Raw genomic sequence first — 19,568 nt, forward strand, 5'->3', positions numbered from 1 at the left:
GAATTAAGCAGATAAAGTGAAAATAATTTCATTGTTATAAATTAGAACAAAACTACTTTCATCATTCATCCTTCTAAAGTGGTCTGCAGAATTGCTAGTTGTGTTGACTGTTAATTGTAAGTACTCAAGTCCAATTTTTCCTTGTATAATCGTGCAGGTAATAAAATATATATCCTAGAATCTCCTTTATTTTCACCTTCCCAGATTAAATCTAACAATCTGCTATCTCGGCTGTTCCACGCCGCATGGATAGTTATGTGCCATTTATATTTTCACACGTCTTCTTTGGTAGAATTGTGGTTTGATTTTAAAATTTCAAGTATTTTGGAAACAAAATAAAAAATTAAGTTAGATACTTAATGTAAAGCTTAGTTTGTATAAGAGCAGTTCCATTTGATAAAAGCACATTATATTTGAACAGGAAATAGAGGAATTACTACATATACTCTGGACTCAAAGCACACAGTCCATTCGACTCAGAAGCTAATTTGCATTGCTGGCATTTTCAATAGAGATGGATTATTTCATCTCTCACTATCTGGGGCAACAGGCAATATTTCGCCAGCAAAAAGAATCAGGAGAATGAGGTATGTAAAAACCGTTGATTTTCATGACTTAATCAGTATTTGAGTACCAAGTGGGCAGTGGCTAGTTACATTCCTTCCTAGAACTGGTATTTAAATATTGTGATAAAACAAATTTTTAAAATACAGACATGAAAATGTAGGTTACTAAACATTTAATCCTGCTATATATGGCTGAATGGATGAAGAAAAATTCTTAATAAATATTTTTCTTAAATAGAAGAACTGACTTTGCAAAAATGTGCCCTTTAGCTGGAATGAAAATATCTCTTTTGTTGATATATTGCTTTGGGCGGTTGTTCCTCTTTCTAGTAGGTGGTTTTATGAGGTTACTTTGCAATTAATGTACAGTTCTACAGTATAGCCTTGTAAAATCCCTCAGAGGGGTAATGTAATCTAGCAGCATCTCATAGCTTTCTTGAAAGTCTTAAAATGTACATTCCTGAAAAAGTGGTTTTACACGTTTTGCTTTTGCATTTGAAATGCAGGGTTAAGCAACACCACTTGTGGCAAAATACAATACATGGAGCCTTTGAGACTGCAGTTAGGGAAGACCAGAGGCAGCAAAGTATGCATTTTGTTGGGTCACCATACTGGCAGCTCTTGGTTTATCTCACTACCAGTGCAAGAACTGCCTTCTGAGAGCATGCAGTGGTTATCTTCCTTAGGGCAATCTCAAATGCCTCTAGACGTGTCCTGTATCAGGCTTTACTGGCCACAGAGTACTGAAGAGGTAATGATGATCCAGGCCTTTCCAAAAAATGTGTCAGAAATTCATGTCACTGCATAGGATTAATATTTATGGTTGCCACAATGGGACAAGAGATGCTTTAAACGTGAAGAAAACGTTTTCAATGGAAATGTTTTTGCTCTTTCCTCAAAAGAATGGCTGCTATGGGTAGGAAAGCCATAACAGTCTAGAAGAAAATGGGACGTATCCTTGGAACAGTGGCTTGCTAGGATAGAGCCTGCCATTATTCAGATAAATAGGCATTAAAGTCATAAATCAGTCTTTTAAAATTCTAGAATTGAAGATGTCACAAAACTACCTCTGTGTAAATTTAGAGGTGTTATATGAACAAATAGTACTTTGGAAACTAAAAATTGAGATATAAGTTAAATTACTTATAATGATTTTCCTTTTTTTAAAGAGACAAAAGCCTCTCAATTACCATCTCAGTCCTTGCCTTTCATGGGTATTCCATGTGAATAACAGCTGAAAAGTAGTAAAGTTGGTGACCCTGTGGCTGTAAAAAGAAAAAGAAACTCAAATTTAGGTGCTTTCCAATTTGTGATTTGAATTGACCCTGGAAAAATCCTATGACATAGGCTGGAGTAATTATTTCTCTTATTCTTATGGAAGAAAAAGAACAAAACAGAGGCTTGGTTCTTGGTACTATTTTGTGTCCATTTTATGCCTTTTTGGTTTTGTTTTTACAGGAACTTTCCCCAAGTTCTCCCTATAGTACTTTTTCATCTCACTTTCATAAATCCCCTGATCTTAGCTCTTTTCTCCCTTCATTTTACAGTTTTTCTTTTTGAACACATTCTCTGTGGTTAGCAACACTTCCTCTCCCCCTAATCTTCGTGGTTCCTCTAGTCTACAATCTACAGCAGCAGCTGTGGGGTAATACATGCTGGAGGGGGTTTTTAGAGGCCAGAAGAGTGACAGAGAGGAGGGAAAGGGGTTCAAAATCTTAGAGGGAAGAAGAATGATAGCTGCTCATGTGACGAGACTCTCCATGCTTCTACTTCATCCATTCTGTTAAGTCAGAAATAATGCCGCTCTTCTAAAAACTCACCTCCAAGAATTGCCTTTCACCAAAACTGACATTAGATGCTGGCAAATTTTTTTATGAGGGAAAATTGCATTCTTTTAGAAGAGACATTAGAATTAATTTTATTTCTTTTAAATAGAAAAGTATGCCTACTAAAGGTCACTAGCTTTTGGATGAAAAACTCTAATATAAAATCTACAGTACATAATATACATTAAAAAGCAACTTAGGAGTAAATTCTCTAAAGTGTTCTGGTCTGTGTGGTCTTTATCACTAATGTCTCTGGATTAGGTAAGAGAAGATAATGTGTCTTTGTCTTGAAGAAAAGTTATTGTAAAGAACAAAAAAAAATGTTCTTGAGAATTATAAACATAGCAGCAGAGAATATTTTTCAAAAGATATATTAGAGGATAAAGTTAAAGAAATGTCCATAGTGTAATGCAAAAACAAAAACCAAACAACAAACCCACAATTAACTGGAAAATTGGACAGAAAAGATAAGAAAATTTAGTGGTAATCCCAGAATGTCCAGCATCCAAAAGGAGTCCCAGAAACAACACTGACAGCAGAAAACAGAATTATCAGAGAAATGAGTTAAAAATATTTCTTAGAAAAGCACCCATTTCTCCAGATGAAAAGATTTACTGAGTGCACAGAACCACAGAAGAAAGGAGGTTCCCTCCAACAAAAAATTATCTAATTTTAGGGCAACAGAGACAAAGAGAACATCCAGAATCATATTTCCTAATAGCAACTACAAAAACTAGAATGTAACAGTACAAAGCTTTGAAAATTATTGTTAACCTAGAATTCTCTACCCAGCTAAACTACCAATTAAGGTTGTCAATAATACAGTCATTTTTAGACATGAAAAATCTCAAGAAGTTTACCTCCTGCACATACTTTGTCAGTCAGCTAGTGGAGCATGTGCTATACTAGGGCACAGGAGTGAGCTAAGAAAGAGGAGAGTCTGGGATTCAGAACACAAGGAACCCAACATAAAAGCAAAGCAAAGAGAATTGTTGGGATGATGCCAAAGGAAGATTCAAAGACAACATACGTTTGAGTCTAGACTGTAACCATGTCCAGGTTAGCAGATCAGGAGGCTACAGAAAAGACTCTTCAAGAGGCTAAAATTAAAAAAATACATAGGATGTTGGATGAATTAAAACAAGATTTAGACCAAAGGAGAGTAGAATTTTGTTGCATTGGTCATAAGTACACAGAACATTAAGCATATGAATACAGGAAGAGAATTATTAACAACTGGGTTTCAGGACATAGGGAAGTAGTATCCTGAAAGACACCATGGTACACTCCTTGTCACAGCTAGGACTGTCACTGTATTATTGTAGTTATCTAGCCAAAGTTATGCTGCAACTACTCTGGAATGATAAAGGACCATGAGGTGTGTTTGAGGTGTGTCCATGTGGGTGTGTGTGCAGGGGCAGGGAGATTGTTAAAGTGGGCTGAATTTCACCTTTGGTGAGAATTCCATAGATAATTGCAAACCTGGAAATTCAGAAATAACAATATTAATAAGTTATATGGCTGTAAGTTTTTAAATTGTAAAATAATAAGCTAAAATATTGACATTATTGCTTCTGGGGATCAGGAAGTGGGGAAAATGAAACACAGAGGGCTGCTGTTTTCATAAAGCATATAGAGTCCTCTATTTGTGTATGTGCACAACTTTGATAACATTAAAAATGGAATGGAAAACAAAGCAGTAGTTACAGAAAGCAAAATACATGTAGAAATCATTCCCTTAATACTTAAGAAAAGTTCCCCATACAATATCAAAAGACTGACTTTAGAAATTACTAGTGTTGTAGCCATTGCCCTTGACATCATTTTTTAAATTTACAAAGTTGTCTCTTTAATAACACATCAGGGGGGCGCCTGGGTGGCTCAGTCGGTTAAGTGGCCGACCTCGGCTCAGGTCATGATCTCACGGTCCGTGAGTTCAAGCCCCGCGTCGGGCTCTGTGCTGACAGCTCAGAGTCTGGAGCCTGTTTCAGATTCTGTGTCTCCCTCTCTCTGACCCTCCCCTGTTCATGCTCTGTCTCTCTCTGTCTCAAAAATAAATAAACGTTAAAAAAAAAATTAAAAAAAAAATAACACATCAGGCTGGTCACTTTTGAAGAGACACCATGGATGGCTGGAGGGCTCACTGTTGAATGAGTCTATGGAAAACATTGGTTAATATGGCAGCATACTGTTCAAGCTCCTTGGAGAATCATAATCATTTGTGAGTTGGCTGACATCTTGCTATTTCTTTGGGAATCACACAACCGTAGACAACACTACCTGGATATTGGATATCAAGATGGTTAAGGACTCGTAGAGAAAGATATTTAGGCCACATTGGAGGGGAAGATCATTTATGGGGTCTTTGGACCAATTTAAGTTGTCTTCATACTGGGAAATTTGTGACAGTCTTCAGAGGGATGGCTCTAGGAAACATTTACAAAGAGAGGAAACATCTATCATATCTATCACCAACCACACCTTTTTCCTTCCTTTCAGCCCCCACCCTCCTAACATGGCCCTTCCCTGTTCTGCAGTGAATTGTACCTTTGAGTCTGTGGTTAGTGACAGTGATAAGGATTGAGCCGTAAACTTTAAGACATACAGTTATAAATCAATAAGGAAGAAAATGTCCATTGTAGCATTTGACTAGAGAAGGGATCACTGTCTCCTATCACAGACTGAAGGCCTGCACTAAAGGCTGGCCATCTCTTTGACCCATCTCCATCACAGAAGTGTTCCTTCCCACCTGTGCCTTACTCATAATGTTCTCATTTCCAGTGATTTTTAGAACACCTGGCAGAGTCCAAGTCTTAACTGTTCCTATTAATGAAACCTGTGCTATAGTGTCTGGTTGACCCTTCCATTGGAAAAAGCGCTCTACCTGTACCCAACCTCTGTCCCACCCTCCTAAAGCACACCCTCACTTGACTTGTACTCATCCTTCCATTTTTAGCCTTTAACTTTCTCCTGGAAGCTATGCTGCATAACCCTGCTATAGGTTTATCATGACAAACAACTGATAACAAGGCAATGTTCTAGTTCCCAGTTTCTCCCAGTAGAGTATAAGATTCATAAGGGCAGAGAAGTTTCTACTTTTGTCACCATTGATTTTCCTGGGCCTTATACAGTGCCTGGCCCTGGCATAGGAGGGAACCAGTAAGTATGTGTTGAATGGATTTACTATTTTCTCTATTTTTTAATATTTTCACACTGTATATAATATTGGTGACTGATTGTGGGTCTTTCTTATACTATCTGTGATTGAAACACTCACATTAATCCTTATTTCAATGGCACAGAGAGATTATAGGAATTGCCAGAGTCTCCACTCCAAATGGAAACATTAAAATCTGCAAAGTGCTTGGCTTTCTTAAAGAAGTTCTTGGAATCCATTAACAAATAAATGCATTCTCATTTCTATTACAGTTGGTCTAGAGATGATGAGACAACATCTCATATACTTGAGGGCTGCATTAGTTGAATGGCAAGTCATTTGGCTCACTAAAATGCTCTTAATATGATTTGTTCCCAATCTTTCTATTTCCTTATAGCCAGGACACCGACAACAGACTGGCCCACCGGCGGCAGACGATTCTCCGTGAGAAGGGGAGAAGGTTAGCCAACCGAGGACCAGCTTACATGTTTAACGATCGCTCAACAAGCTTATCTATTGAGGAGGAACGTTTTTTAGATGCTGCTGAATATGGCAACATCCCAGTGGTGAGGAAGATGTTAGAAGAATGTCTGTCCCTCAATGTTAACTGTGTGGATTACATGGGCCAGAATGCCCTGCAGTTGGCCGTGGCCAACGAGCATCTGGAAATTACAGAACTTCTTCTCAAGAAAGAAAACCTCTCTCGTGTTGGGGATGCTTTGCTTCTAGCTATTAGTAAAGGTTATGTTCGGATTGTGGAAGCTATTCTCAGTCATCCAGCTTTTGCTGAAGGCAAGAGGTTAGCAACCAGCCCCAGCCAGTCGGAACTGCAGCAAGATGATTTTTATGCCTATGATGAAGATGGAACACGGTTCTCTCATGATGTGACTCCAATCATTCTGGCCGCCCACTGCCAGGAATATGAAATCGTGCATACCCTCTTGCGGAAGGGTGCTCGGATTGAACGGCCTCATGACTATTTCTGCAAGTGCAGTGAGTGCAGCCAGAAACAGAAGCATGACTCCTTTAGTCACTCCAGATCTAGGATTAATGCCTACAAGGGCCTGGCAAGTCCAGCTTACCTGTCACTGTCTAGTGAAGACCCAGTCATGACAGCTTTAGAACTCAGCAATGAGCTGGCCGTGCTGGCCAACATTGAGAAGGAGTTCAAGGTAGGTCTGTAACGTTAAGGACTGCACTCTTCACTCATCAGTCAAGGTGTATTCATAAGCTTCCATAGGTGCTGAGGATTGTGCTAGCTACTGCGGACAGGAGGTAATTTTGTATTTTTTTTTCAACAAGCTCTTTGTTACAATGATATGTCGTAACACTTGTGGTCACCACCATTTAGACACGTTCTATAGACTTTACATTTATGTCTAATTCTTATCACAACCTTGAGAACCTTACTTGCTTTGCAGATGAAGACATGGAGGCACAGAAAGGTCAGTTAAAGCCCAAGACCAACAACTGGTGATTGGCAGAGTTGGGACCAGAGTCCAGGCGTGCTGTACCCTACAGCCAGGTTCTGTTTCCTCTGGAACTGTGTCTGTGTTCACAGCATGGCGAGAAGTGCTGTTGAGGCCAGAAAGATGAATAAGCTGGTGGAAGTCACGGTGACTTGAGAGACACATGCACACGTAAATATATACAATATAGAGAGAAGTGAAGTCACTAGATGGACTGTAAGTGATGTGCTGTGGAATCCAGAGGAAGCAACATTTGATTCAGATTAGTTTTCAGGGAAGGTACAGGTACATGGCATTTCAGCTGCGTATGGGCAGAATGCATAGGATTTGAGGAGGCTGAGAAAGAGGGAAAAGACGTTTCAGAGCAAGATAAATTTTGCCTTTAGCTGCAAGGATACTTACAAATGTCAAGAAACAGCCTGTTTTCAGATCTTGCCTTTGATGATATAGAATAAAATAAATGTGTTTTATGGAATGCTTGCCAAATGCTCAGCACCATGCGAAGTACTTTGCATGTGTGGTTTCTTTTTTTTTCTTTTTTCTTTTCTTTTCTTTTCTTTTCTTTTCTTTCCTTTTCTTTCTCTTTCTTCTTTCTTTCTTTCTTTCTTTCTTTCTTTCTTTCTTTCTTTCTTTCTCTTTTGAGGCAGAGAGGGGCAGAGAGAGAGGGAGAGAGACAATCTTTTTTCTTAAAGCTATTTTTTTTAATGTTTACTTATTTATTTTGAGAGAGAGCAAGCATGAGCAGAGGAGGGACAGAGAGAAAGGGAGAGACAGAATCCCAAGCAGGCTCTGCAGCTATCAGCGCAGAGCCTGATGCGGGGCTCAATCTCACCAGCCTGGCATCGTGACCTGAACCGAAACCAAGATACTCAACCAGCTGAGCCACCCAGGTGCCCCTGCACGTGTAGTTTCTTTAACACTTATTTAATCTAACTAACACTCAGTTTTCTCATTTGTAACATGGGAATAATAATAGCACCTACCTCATGGAATGATTTTAATTTATCTAAGATCACATGGCTAAAAACTGAAGGATCTGCGATTTGATTACAGGTGTATTTGAGTGGAAAAACCCAAGCCCCTAACCACTCTATAGACAGTGGACATGGGGAACATATGTACTTGCACACCTTAACATTTGTCCCTGTGACCCTAACTGACTGTTTCATGAAAAGGATAAAGCTGTTTCCTTGTGACTTCCTTGTACTGTCTGACTAGATACCTGTTTAGAAGGAGCATGAGCCAGTCTCCGTTAGGCAGAATTTGTTTCATCAGTTTGCCTTCATGGAGTCTGTTTGGACCCGCAGTTAGGAAGGCATAGCCTGTTTAGAAGCCACTGAATTGTAATAGGTCACTTGGCAGGATTTACAGAGAGGAGCCCAGGTAGGTGCTGCACCCACACCCATATAGGCTTCCCTAAAATACCTCCTTATTGCCTAACATCCAGAGCTGCTCGAACTGCACCATCTTCCTCTCCTGATTCTCCCAAGGGACATTTTCATTCTAAACACACCAGCGGCTTCAGGATGGCGGAAATAACTAGCAAAGCTATAACTCTAAGAGTAAACTCTGCCACTGAGGCTATGTGACCTCAGGGAGCCTTAGTTTTTTGATGTGGAAAATGGGAATAGTGTTTGCCCTACGTGCTTCCTACTTCTTCCCACTTTTCAAAATAGAAAAGCTTTCTACAAAGAAGGGACAAAGTGGCATAGTCCTTAAAGGCAGAGGGTTTGGGGCCTAACAGCTGGATTTAATGTTTGATTTTGACACTTAGCGGCTACATGATCTTGGACACATTATTTAACCAAACTGAGCAAGGTGACCTAAAGGTTAAATTAGGTAATATAATCCATTTGCCATGCAACAAACTCAAGCTGATAGGTTTTCTTGATTAACATTGACCTATAAATGGCCTTATTTCAATGTAAGAGAAAAAAGGGGGAGGAAGTATTAGAAAGACCTGCATGAAGATGTTAATACCTGGTGTATATACATTAGACAGAGTTGTGTTTTTAATTGACATATAGTTGACACATAGTGTCACATCAGCTTCAGGTGCACAACATGGTGATTCAACATGTCTGCACATCATGCTGTGCTCACCACAAGTGCATATAGCCACCATCTGTCCCCTAACAGCACAATTCCAGTATCACTGATTGTGTTTCTGACTCTATGCCTTTTATCCCCTTGACTTATTCATTTCATAACTAGAATTCTTTACCTCCCACTCCCCTCCACCCATTCTGTCCATCCCCCACATGCCTCTCCTCTCTGGCATCCACCAGTCTTTTTGTGGGTCTGTTCCTGCTTTGTTTGTCTGTTTTGAGCCCACATGTAAGTGAAATCCTATGGCCTTTGTCTTTCACTATTTGACTTATTTCACTTAGCATAATACCATAATGTTGTCACAAATGGCAAGTTCTCGTTCTTCTTTATGGCTGAGTGATATTCCATAGCATACACACCACATCTTCTTTACCCATTCATCTATCAATGGGCACTTAGACTGCTTCCATTTCTTGGCCATTGTAAATAATGCTGCAACAAACATCAGGGTCCGTGTATCTTTTAGAATTAGTGTTTTCATATTCTTTGGGTAAATATCCAGTGTTAAAATTACTGGATCCTATGGTATTTCTATTTTTAATTTTTTAAGGAGCCTCCATACTGCTTTCCACCACATCTGTACCATTTATATTCCTGCTAACAGTGCATGGGGGCTTCTTCTTATTCCACATCTTTGGCAACACATGTCTTTTTGATTTTAGCCACTCAGACAGATGTAAGGTGGTATCTCATTATGGTTTTGATTTGCATTTTTCTGGTCATCAGTGATGTAGGGCATCTTTTCAAGATGTGAATTTTTTATGTTTGAATATAATCTATACTTCCTAAGTCTTCCCAACGTAACATTAGGTCATCATCAACAAATTACAACAGAAGCATTTGCATTAAGTTTTCTTTTCTCCAAAGAAGAATCCTGGTTTTCAGATTTTATATTAGATCTTGTCTTGGACCCTGATTTTGGTACGCTAAGTTTCTCAACACAATTTATTAAATAGATAAATGACATATGTTTGCTTTTCTCTGGAATCTCTCCAAATGCCCTGTGTTTCTCAAGTTTACCAACAGTTTACACGATCTTACAAAGATCTACCAAATGTACATGATGTGCTTGCTGGTGAAGTCATGAACATGAGACATGATGTATGCAAAGTGGTAGGATCCTGCTGTGGGAAAAGTTGCTTACTTCATATTCTCCTGATCCTATAGGTGACTTGGGCACAGTACGCTATTCAATAGCTTTGCTAATGTTTTAGATAAATTTCCTTTCTTTGGATATGAAGAACATCTTTATGGTGCTAAGATACTTCAGAAATCACTCAGTAGAACAGCAGTTAAAGCACATTAAAAGAACAGTAAACCCAAAGATAGAATTTTTCTGTTTGTTTCCTCTCCCAACTGTCAAGTGACTGATAAATTCCACTGCGTCACCTAGTAAATGTGCTACTTCTCCATTATTGTTTTTTGTTTTGCTTTGTCTTTCCCAGAATGACTACAAAAAACTGTCAATGCAGTGCAAGGATTTTGTTGTTGGACTCCTTGATCTGTGCAGAAATACCGAAGAAGTGGAGGCCATTCTGAATGGGAACATCGAAGTGTATCATGGTGGGGGAGATCACAGCCGTCCAAATCTCAGCCGCTTGAAACTTGCCATTAAATATGAAGTAAAAAAAGTAAGGCCAGACCTGAAGCCCCATTTACATCATTTCCGTTCTTACTGCTGCTGTATAAGGCTGAAGAGTTGGCATAATCAGCTCGAGCTGGGTTTTTCTAACCAACAGTTAGTTGCATGAGGCAGTTTCTCTAATCATACGTGCTTGGCTGTGAGTCATGTAACCTACACTCCACACAAGTCTGTGACATCTGGACGTGTTTATGCCCTGATTGCCAGCCACTCTCCTTTACTTAACTAATGGTATAGAAATGACTTCGTGTGTCCAGATGGTAAGGCGTTGGTCATGTGAGAGGAACATCAGTGTTTGAGACTCCGTTCCAGGTCCCATCTGTTGTGTTCCGATCCAGGACCAGTGCCCTCAGTTCCTGCTTTAGAACATTTGAATCTCCTCCTGCACCTTGTGTATCTGTGGGGCATTTTCAGTCTCTGTCTTCATGCAGCACTTCCCATTGTTGATTGCTTTCTTAGGTTACGTATCTTTAAAACTATACTTTTTTTTTTTAATTTTTTTTCAACGTTTATTTATTTTTGGGACAGAGAGAGACAGAGCATGAACGGGGGAGGGGCAGAGAGAGAGGGAGACACAGAATCGGAAACAGGCTCCAGGCTCCGAGCCATCAGCCCAGAGCCCGACGCGGGGCTCGAACTCACGGACCGTGAGATCGTGACCTGGCTGAAGTCGGACGCTTAACCGACTGCGCCACCCAGGCGCCCCAAAACTATACTTTTAAGGATAAAACAGTATAGATATGCCCCCTTTCTATCTTCCCAATTTTTTTTTTTAAGATTTTACTTTTAGGCAACCTCTCTATACCCACCGTGGGGCTTGAACTCACAACACCAAAATTAAGAGTTGCATGTTCCACTGACTAAGCCAGCCAGGCTCCCTTGATCCTCCCAATTATTTTTTCTTAATGTTTATTTATTTATTTCCAGAGAAAGAGAGAGAGAGAGGAGCTGAGAGAGAGAGAGAGAGAGAGAAAGGGAGAGAGAGAGAGAGAGAATGAATCTCAAGCAGGCTCCTTGCTATCAGCATGGAACCTGAAGCGGGGGCTCACACTCACAAACCATGAGATCATGACCTGAGCCGAAACCAAGAGTCTGATGTTCAACCTACTGAGTCACCCAGGCACCCCTGTCTTCTCAATTCTTAATGGAGAGTAGTTTCTCTCCACTATATTACTCTCCACAAATTCATATCTTGTACATCTTCACATTTCAGTAAATAAACATCCATCTCATCTTTTCAAAGGCTGTGTTGTTATATCACTATTTCATTTAATCAGCTTACTATTTAAGGGTGTTTATTACTTTCTTCAGGTTTTTGTTAATTTAAAACATTTGCTAAGTTTTCTTTAAAAACAGTGCAGCAGTTTACATACATGCCAGAGGTGTATGAGAGGGCTTATTTTTTCTACTCACAATAGGTGTTATTAAATCTTGCAACTCTGAGAAGATAAACATTGTTTCTTGTTTTAATGATCTTCGAGATGAGCCATCCTTAAGCATTTGTAGTTCTTTTAACCTTTCAACATTTTTTATCAATTTTTATTTTGCATTGTTGCTTTTTGTAGATTAAATAATGTTGCCCCCTGCCATATATTCTTTGTAGAAAATAAATATGTGAGAATTTAAAAATTCTGAAAAATAACAAGTAAAATTTAATTATAAAGTTTTGTTAATTGAAAGAATTTATGGCACAGAAATAAAAATACATCAGTGAATAGAATAGGCAGTCCAGAAGCAGACCCATATACAAATGGGAGTTAATAAGTTTAGCATTGTAGGTCAGTGCAGAACAGATGGCATGCTGTTTTAAGAAAGTATTTAAACATCTGGGCCTGTAGGATTTCTCTTTCTTTCTCTCTCTTTCTCTCTTTCCTTCTTTCTTTCTTTCTTTCTTTCTTTCTTTCTTTCTTTCTCTCTCTCTCTCTCTCTCTCTCTTTCTCTCTCTTTCTTTCTCTCTTTCTCTCTTTCTCTCTTTCTTTCTTTCTCTCTTTCTCTTTTTCCTTCCTTCCTTCCTTCCTTCCTTCCTTCCTTCCTTCCTTCCTTCCTTCCTTCCTTCTTTCTTCTTAGAGAGAGAGAGCAGCAGGAGAGGGGCAGTGGGAGGAAGAGAGAATCCCAAGCAGGCTCCATGCTCAGCACAGAGCCCAGTGCAGGAATGCAGGGCTGGATCCCACAACTCTGGGATCATGATCTGAGTCGAGATCAAGAGTCTGATGCTTAACCAGTTGAGCCACCCAGGCACCCCTGGGCCAGTAGGATCTTTACATCACTGTTTCTAGATGGAAAATAACATATAAATGTAAAAGTCCTTATGTGAAGCATTTACGAATCTTTTTATAATATTAAATTTCAGAATTTTTTCTATACTTTCAAGGAAATCCCATTAGTTATAAAGGAAAAATTTGATAAGTTGGAATCTTCGAGTTTATATAATACATGTTAGAACCTCCTGCCGCCTTGCTTGATGCTTGTCAGCTAGATGTTCTATGTTTACTCTTTATTTCTAACAGTAGTTTTCATGGGAAACCACAGAACAAAATATTTAGAATCCAAGAGTTGGTGAACTTTTCTTTAATCAAGCTATTAAATGTTTTGTCACTTCCCTGCTAGTTTGTAGCTCATCCAAACTGTCAACAGCAGCTTCTGTCCATATGGTATGAGAACCTCTCCGGTCTGCGGCAGCAGACCATGGCGGTTAAGTTTCTCGTGGTCCTGGCGGTTGCTGTCGGATTGCCCTTCCTGGCTCTCATTTACTGGTTTGCTCCATGCAGCAAGGTATGTCTGTGAAGCCTGGACCTTATCGTCACCTACAAGTAGGTCAAGCTGTATATATCAGAGCCAGTTAAGCAAGGAAAATTCTGTTTTCCAAATGAAAATTTCATAGATGTCAGAGTTGGGTTTAAATAATATTATTGATTTTAATATTACAAAAATGACATCTATTTGCTATAGGAAATAAGGGGAAAAGTGGGTAGAAAATTAACCTACAATAGCACCACTGTTAAATTGAGAAAGAAAACCTAGTTACTATGTTTCCATCCTCTCTGTAGGCATGTCTAATTCATATATGTTTTGAGGTTATAGTATGCATTGAGCACATATTTCAAATATAATCCTAAAAGATAAACATTTTTTATCTTTTATTCCTCCTTTGACAAAGTTTGAGATTAAAGTTTTTTTTTTTGTATTTATTTAGCTCATATTACCAGATAAATCTTAATCTAAATAAAGAATAGTCATGTAAATTCTAATGTGATGCTTGGTTCAGTCAAGAATATTTACTTTAGGGATGGAGTAATCCGTAACTGGACAGCAAAGATAGCCTATCAGCAAAATCCATGTGCCCAGACTTTGGTGAAAATGTGTTCAGATGGATCCAGCCTTTCTTTAGTGTGATGGAACAAGTGTGAAACATGTGGACCTATCAGTCTGTTAACAGGCACAGAATTGCATTGCCAAAAATCTTATTCTTCCTTGTTTTTGAAACCACATTTCTGTAACGTTTAAGTTTCAAATCTGAAAGTCAGACTGAAATAATTCTAAAGCTATGTGGCTGAAATGTCAGCTGGACCATCCGTGTGCTCTGTGAAAATGCCAGTTCAATATCTGCTGTTCTTAACGTGGGCCTGACTCATTTTCAAACTTTGTAACACATGGATGCAAACACATGTATCCCCATTACCAACATACTGTCTTCTTATTACATAGTCACATACTTGATGCTTTAGCTTAGGACCTTCCTAAATGGTTTATAGGTGCAAGACTTTCTACAGAGAGGGAACAACATTATTCTTTGTGGTGGCAATGATAGAAACCCGCTGGAAACTGGGCGTTTTCTCCTGAGGGTAAAAGCTATCATTATGCGTTGTTTTTCCTTTAAAAAGATAAGGCCCCAAAACTGAGCTTTTATAAGTACAACATAAATGATGAAAATAGTGAGATTTACTAGAATTAGAAATTTGCAGCATAGATTTTCTTCTAGAAAGGTACAGTTTTCTTTTTGTTCCCTTTTCACAGAAATGACAGATTTCACTTTGAAACAAAAATTCTGACCCATCCTTATGGGCACATGGGCTCCATCTTTGCATTTACTGTCTCTTCTCTCTTTAACGTACATTTCCTAAGTCTTCAGAGATGTGAGCTGAATGAAGTATGTGGGGGTGGGGATGTTTTGAATTATCCTTGTTCACTGATTACCCTGTGCTCAGTAAAATTACAATATCTTCCTAAACTGAGTATTTGTCCTTCTCCATATCCAGTGAGTTCTGAAGCATGATGCCTTTCAGAATGCTTGCTGTTCTGACAGGAGACTATTTGGGGCAGTCTGTAGAATTTCTTAGATTTTGACTGAATCCCAATTAACCTGATTTCCTTTACTATTTTCTTCTTCCCTGGTCATGTTTCTTTCTTGGCATCTGTTTTTCATCCTTGTGTAGGAACCTTGAGGCAAATAATTAAATTATAAGGACACTGTTAAGGTATTTTATTTTAATATCTAAAATCTGTTTTACTGCCTGTTATTTAGCCTTTGAAGCATTATGATATAATCGATTTTCACAAATTTTCCCTTAGCAGTGAACATAAACATTATTCACAGGTTATGGGGGAAGATTGCTCAAAATTAATGCTTTTATTTAAAATATCATTTTAAATACTAAAAAATTTCCAATACATCCATGAAAATTAAGGCATCTAATTGCAAGCCTGTGCACCTTGACAGAGTCTGTTCCTGTTTAAATTTGGGTTTTCTTTCCTCAAGTCTGCTTTCTTCTTTCAGAAACTTTCTTTTCTTCACTTATTTTCTTTTAACACCATAACCCAAATATGTTTTATGGTCATTACAATAAAAATAGGTCAGGGGTGCCTGGATGGCTCAGTCAGTTAAGCATCCGACTTTGTCTCAGGTCGTGAGCTCATGGTCCATGAGTTCAAGCCCTGCGTCAGGGGACTGACAGCTCAGAGTCTCCAGCTTGCTTTGGATTCGGTGTCTCCTTCTCTCTCTGCCCCTCCCTCCCTCACTCTCTCTCTCTCAAAAATAAGTAAACATTAAAAAAATAATAAAATAAAATAAAAATAGGTCATGCTGTGATTTCAAACCATTTTAGCTTAAGCTATCTTCAAACTTTTCTGTTTCTATCGGTTTTTGGAGTTAGGTATTTAGTCATTAAAAATACTTGAAAAAAGTATAATATGTAATATTTAAAGCCAAGTATTTCTTTCAGTGCTTAACCTCAAAAATTTGTCAGGTGCATTAATTATTCACCTTATTCGATTGATTAGTGCCCTTCTTTAACCTTATTAGAAATTTGTTTACATCCCACAATGTATAAATGACAAATTTTACTAAAATGGATAACTCACTTCAATTCTTAAAGTCCACTGAATGGTGCCAAAAATCTCCCTTAGTTAAAAGAGAAACAAAACTCTAAATGATTTGTAATAAGAAATAGAGGGTATGATAAATATCTGAACACACCATTTTAGTTTCCTGCCAATGAACTTTTTGTTTGCTTGTTGTTTGTTTGCTTTTTCCCCCTTTAAACCAGCATGTTTCATAACAGCAAAAATGCCTGGCTTGAGTCTCTTCTCCCCCTTCTGAATAAAATCAAGAAGGAGCCAATATTACACAAGGGCCACACCCCAGTGGAAGTGGGGAATCGCACACTCTGCCCTGAGGGACAGGACACTGTCCAGGACAGTTCACCTCATGTCCCAGAGTGATCCAACCTGCTTATTCTCAACTCCATTTTTATCCCCAACCTCTGTAACAGTTCATATTTGTACAGAAACATAGTTAAGGACAGTGGGCAAAAGAAAATCAAACCTACTGTGTTACCCATTTGTGTTTGCTTTACACTTACTCAATTATTTGAGAGTTCTACTTAAACAGGATCTTAAAAAAACACACTGTTTGATTCAATCTAATGAGTATTCTTATGAAAGTAGGATTTTTAGACATTATTACAGCAGAGTTTTACAAAGTAACTTTGGATTGGCTCCGCAGTATATCTAAATATAGCTAATTCTCTGGATCCATTGGCTTCAAGCTAGCTAGCTAGCTAGCTCGATCTAGATACAGTGAGATAAATACTTGTGTGCACATGCATTCTCATATTCTGACATAAGATCCTAAATACCAAGAGAGAAGGGACTAAACTGTATGATTTATTTCAGCTTTAACTTTTATGGTTTTGAAAACCACATAAACAAGTAAAGTCTGTAGGAACAGAGAACACTGATTATATTCCTTCCATTGTTCTATTTACCTTTTTTCAATATTAGAAGGAGCTTCTTTTTTTCTAGAAGAACTGACATACTTATGTACCTCAATGAAAAAATATGAAATTGTTTTGTAAACCATATAGAGGCATTAACTCAGAAACAAGAACTGCTCTCAGGCTCCAGCTCCACCACGTATGAGCTGTGTGACTTTTAGGCCAGTGTCTGGACCTTTGTCAGCCTCTTCATCAACAACAGTGACATTTTAGGGGCACCTGCTCTTAGAACCATTGTCATGGTGACATGAGTTCACAGAGTAAAGCCCTGAAAACAGTACTTGGCACAAACAAGTGCTGGCTAAGTGCTGGTGGTGTGTTTATCAATTTACACATTTTTTTCTGGAATAATAGGTTCGCTTGAAAGGCTGTTGGAAGTTATGAACCCTCTCCTAAGGAAGAGTCCTGTCCATACCTCCTGGGTGGCGGTTACCATCTTAGGGGGTGCGCAGAGCCCCTGAGACACATCTCGGACGCGAAGCATCCTTCTGCTGTAGCGAGGGGGATTTGTGCGTCGCAGATGGAAACTAATCCGGGCCTGTAGAAGCACAAGAGCTTTCACTGCCTCCATAGTTCACACAGAGAGTCTGATTTTTACATAGTTTAGGAAATTTACTCATTGCCACTCAGCTAATGAGGGAATGAAACTGGAACCTGACGTGAAAATTTTGGATTTTCAATCCAGTGTCTTTCCAGGATATTGTTCCGAATGTATAATGGGAACTGCCCTGCTGCCCTGTCCTCAGTGGGGATTTCTCTGCTTGGAATTGTTCACACAACACCCGCATTGCTTGCGTGTCCGTGAAACACACAAGGGCAGCGAGCAAGGCCAACGTCGACCAAGGTCCAGGCAAAGTAGATTCAGTTCAGTGGTTTCACTGCTGCCTCCTCAGCACTTTGTACCTAGTAAGGTAGTTGGCTTAAAAAAATTTTTTTTGATGTTTGTTTATTTTTGAGAGTGAGAGAGACAGAGCATGAGCAGGGGAGGGGCAGAGAAAGAGGGAGACACAGAATCGCAAGCAGGCCCCAGGCTCCGAGCTGTCAGCACAGAGCCCGACGCGGGCCTTGAACCCATGAACTGAGGGATCATGACCTGAGCTGAAGTCGGATGTCTAACCAACTGAGCCACCCAGGCGCCCCAAGTAGTTTGCTTTTTATGAATGATGATGATACCATGCCCTGCCTTTTGTTGTAAAATACTATTTGTCAGAGTTATATAATATTTTTAGAACTTAAGTATCATTTAACACAAAAGTTAATTTATTTAAACATAAATCCAGAATAGCAGCATATGTGGATGCTATGCTTTAGCACAGCATAAAGGGTTGCTGTTCTTTCATCAATTATATAAATATACGTAACCTTCTTAGGAGAATATTGCAGTATCCAGACATTTATTCTTGTGCACACGTGTGTGTGTTTTGCAAAGTGTACAAAACAAAGTTAAGATTTTCTTTTGCTGTGCACTGTGGCAGATGGGGAAGATTATGCGCGGACCGTTCATGAAGTTTGTGGCACACGCTGCTTCCTTCACCATTTTTCTGGGGCTGCTGGTGATGAATGCTGCTGACAGATTTGAAGGCACCAAACTCCTTCCCAATGAAACCAGCACAGATAATGCAAAACAGCTGTTCAGGATGAAAACGTCCTGCTTCTCATGGATGGAGATGCTCATTATATCCTGGGTAATAGGTAAAGACCGATATTGTGTCATCTTTGTTTTGTTCTTTTTTTTTTTTTCACAGCTTAGCACTTTGAATGACACTGATTCCTTCACACATCAGCTATGCAAATACATTCCGCACGATACAGTGCATCATTTTCTGTTTTTAAAACACAGTTATCTCGGGTTCATTATTGGGGCACAGCTTTGTCACATGCCATGTGCTTTTTAAGTTTCCAAGAAAAACCCAGGAGGAAACAATAAGATAGTATTAATTGAATCCTGCCAGGGACGAAGTACTCCCATTCATGTTTTGGGAGAGCTAGGACTTCAGATGTCACAACGACTGCATGATTTTATGTTGAGATGTAATGGGAACCAAAGCTAATAGTCATTCACATGTATTGAACTTTATTATGTACCAAGAACTGTTCAAAGCCCTTCACATGCCTGAACTCACACACTCTCCCTGCACCTTGGTTTTGTAATCTGTAACATGATACCAGCATCTATTTACAATGTTCAGGTGAGGATTGAGTAATTTCCTTTAGATCTCCCAATGACAGGTGAGGCAGAGGGAAAGCAGTCTTAACTAATACACTATTTGTCATCAGAATCAATTGTACACATGGCTTGCCCTTAAACATAATGCAAACGAGAAAGGTATTTCAGTCGGATTTTACGAATGAATAGATTAAATAGGCAAGTGGTGCCTTCGTTAGGTCAGGAGGATCCTGAGCTTAATGTGACCCAGTCCTTGCAGCCAGGAGAGTTAAGTGTGGGGGTGAGGTCAATAAGTAAATCAATAATGAAAACCACTGAGACAAATACTGTAATTGAGGCACGATTCGGGTACTGTGAATG

The 19,568-nt window shown here is 39.1% G+C and overlaps 1 protein-coding gene across 5 annotated transcripts in view; it reads left to right on the plus strand.

The window, feature by feature from the left end:
• The window catches only part of TRPC6 (transient receptor potential cation channel subfamily C member 6), a 134,726-nt gene that overhangs the window by 86,159 nt on the left and 28,999 nt on the right, over positions 1-19,568 (plus strand). For 2 of the 5 annotated variants that reach the window (XM_086679301.1, XM_086679299.1), the window contains exons 2-6: positions 5,947-6,721; positions 6,971-6,994; positions 10,573-10,758; positions 13,377-13,541; positions 18,517-18,733. In XM_086679301.1, coding sequence (XP_086535427.1) covers positions 5,947-6,721; positions 6,971-6,994; positions 10,573-10,758; positions 13,377-13,541; positions 18,517-18,733 — 1,367 coding nt within the window. The remainder of the gene's footprint in view (positions 1-5,946; positions 6,722-6,970; positions 6,995-10,572; positions 10,759-13,376; positions 13,542-18,516; positions 18,734-19,568) is intronic. The other 3 variants (XM_086679302.1, XM_086679300.1, XM_086679303.1) reach the window with 3 other exon arrangements.

The sequence above is a fragment of the Puma concolor genome, chromosome D1, assembly GCF_028749965.1.
Source record: "Puma concolor isolate L17-30 chromosome D1, mPumCon1.1.hap2, whole genome shotgun sequence".
NCBI lineage: Eukaryota > Metazoa > Chordata > Mammalia > Carnivora > Felidae > Puma > Puma concolor.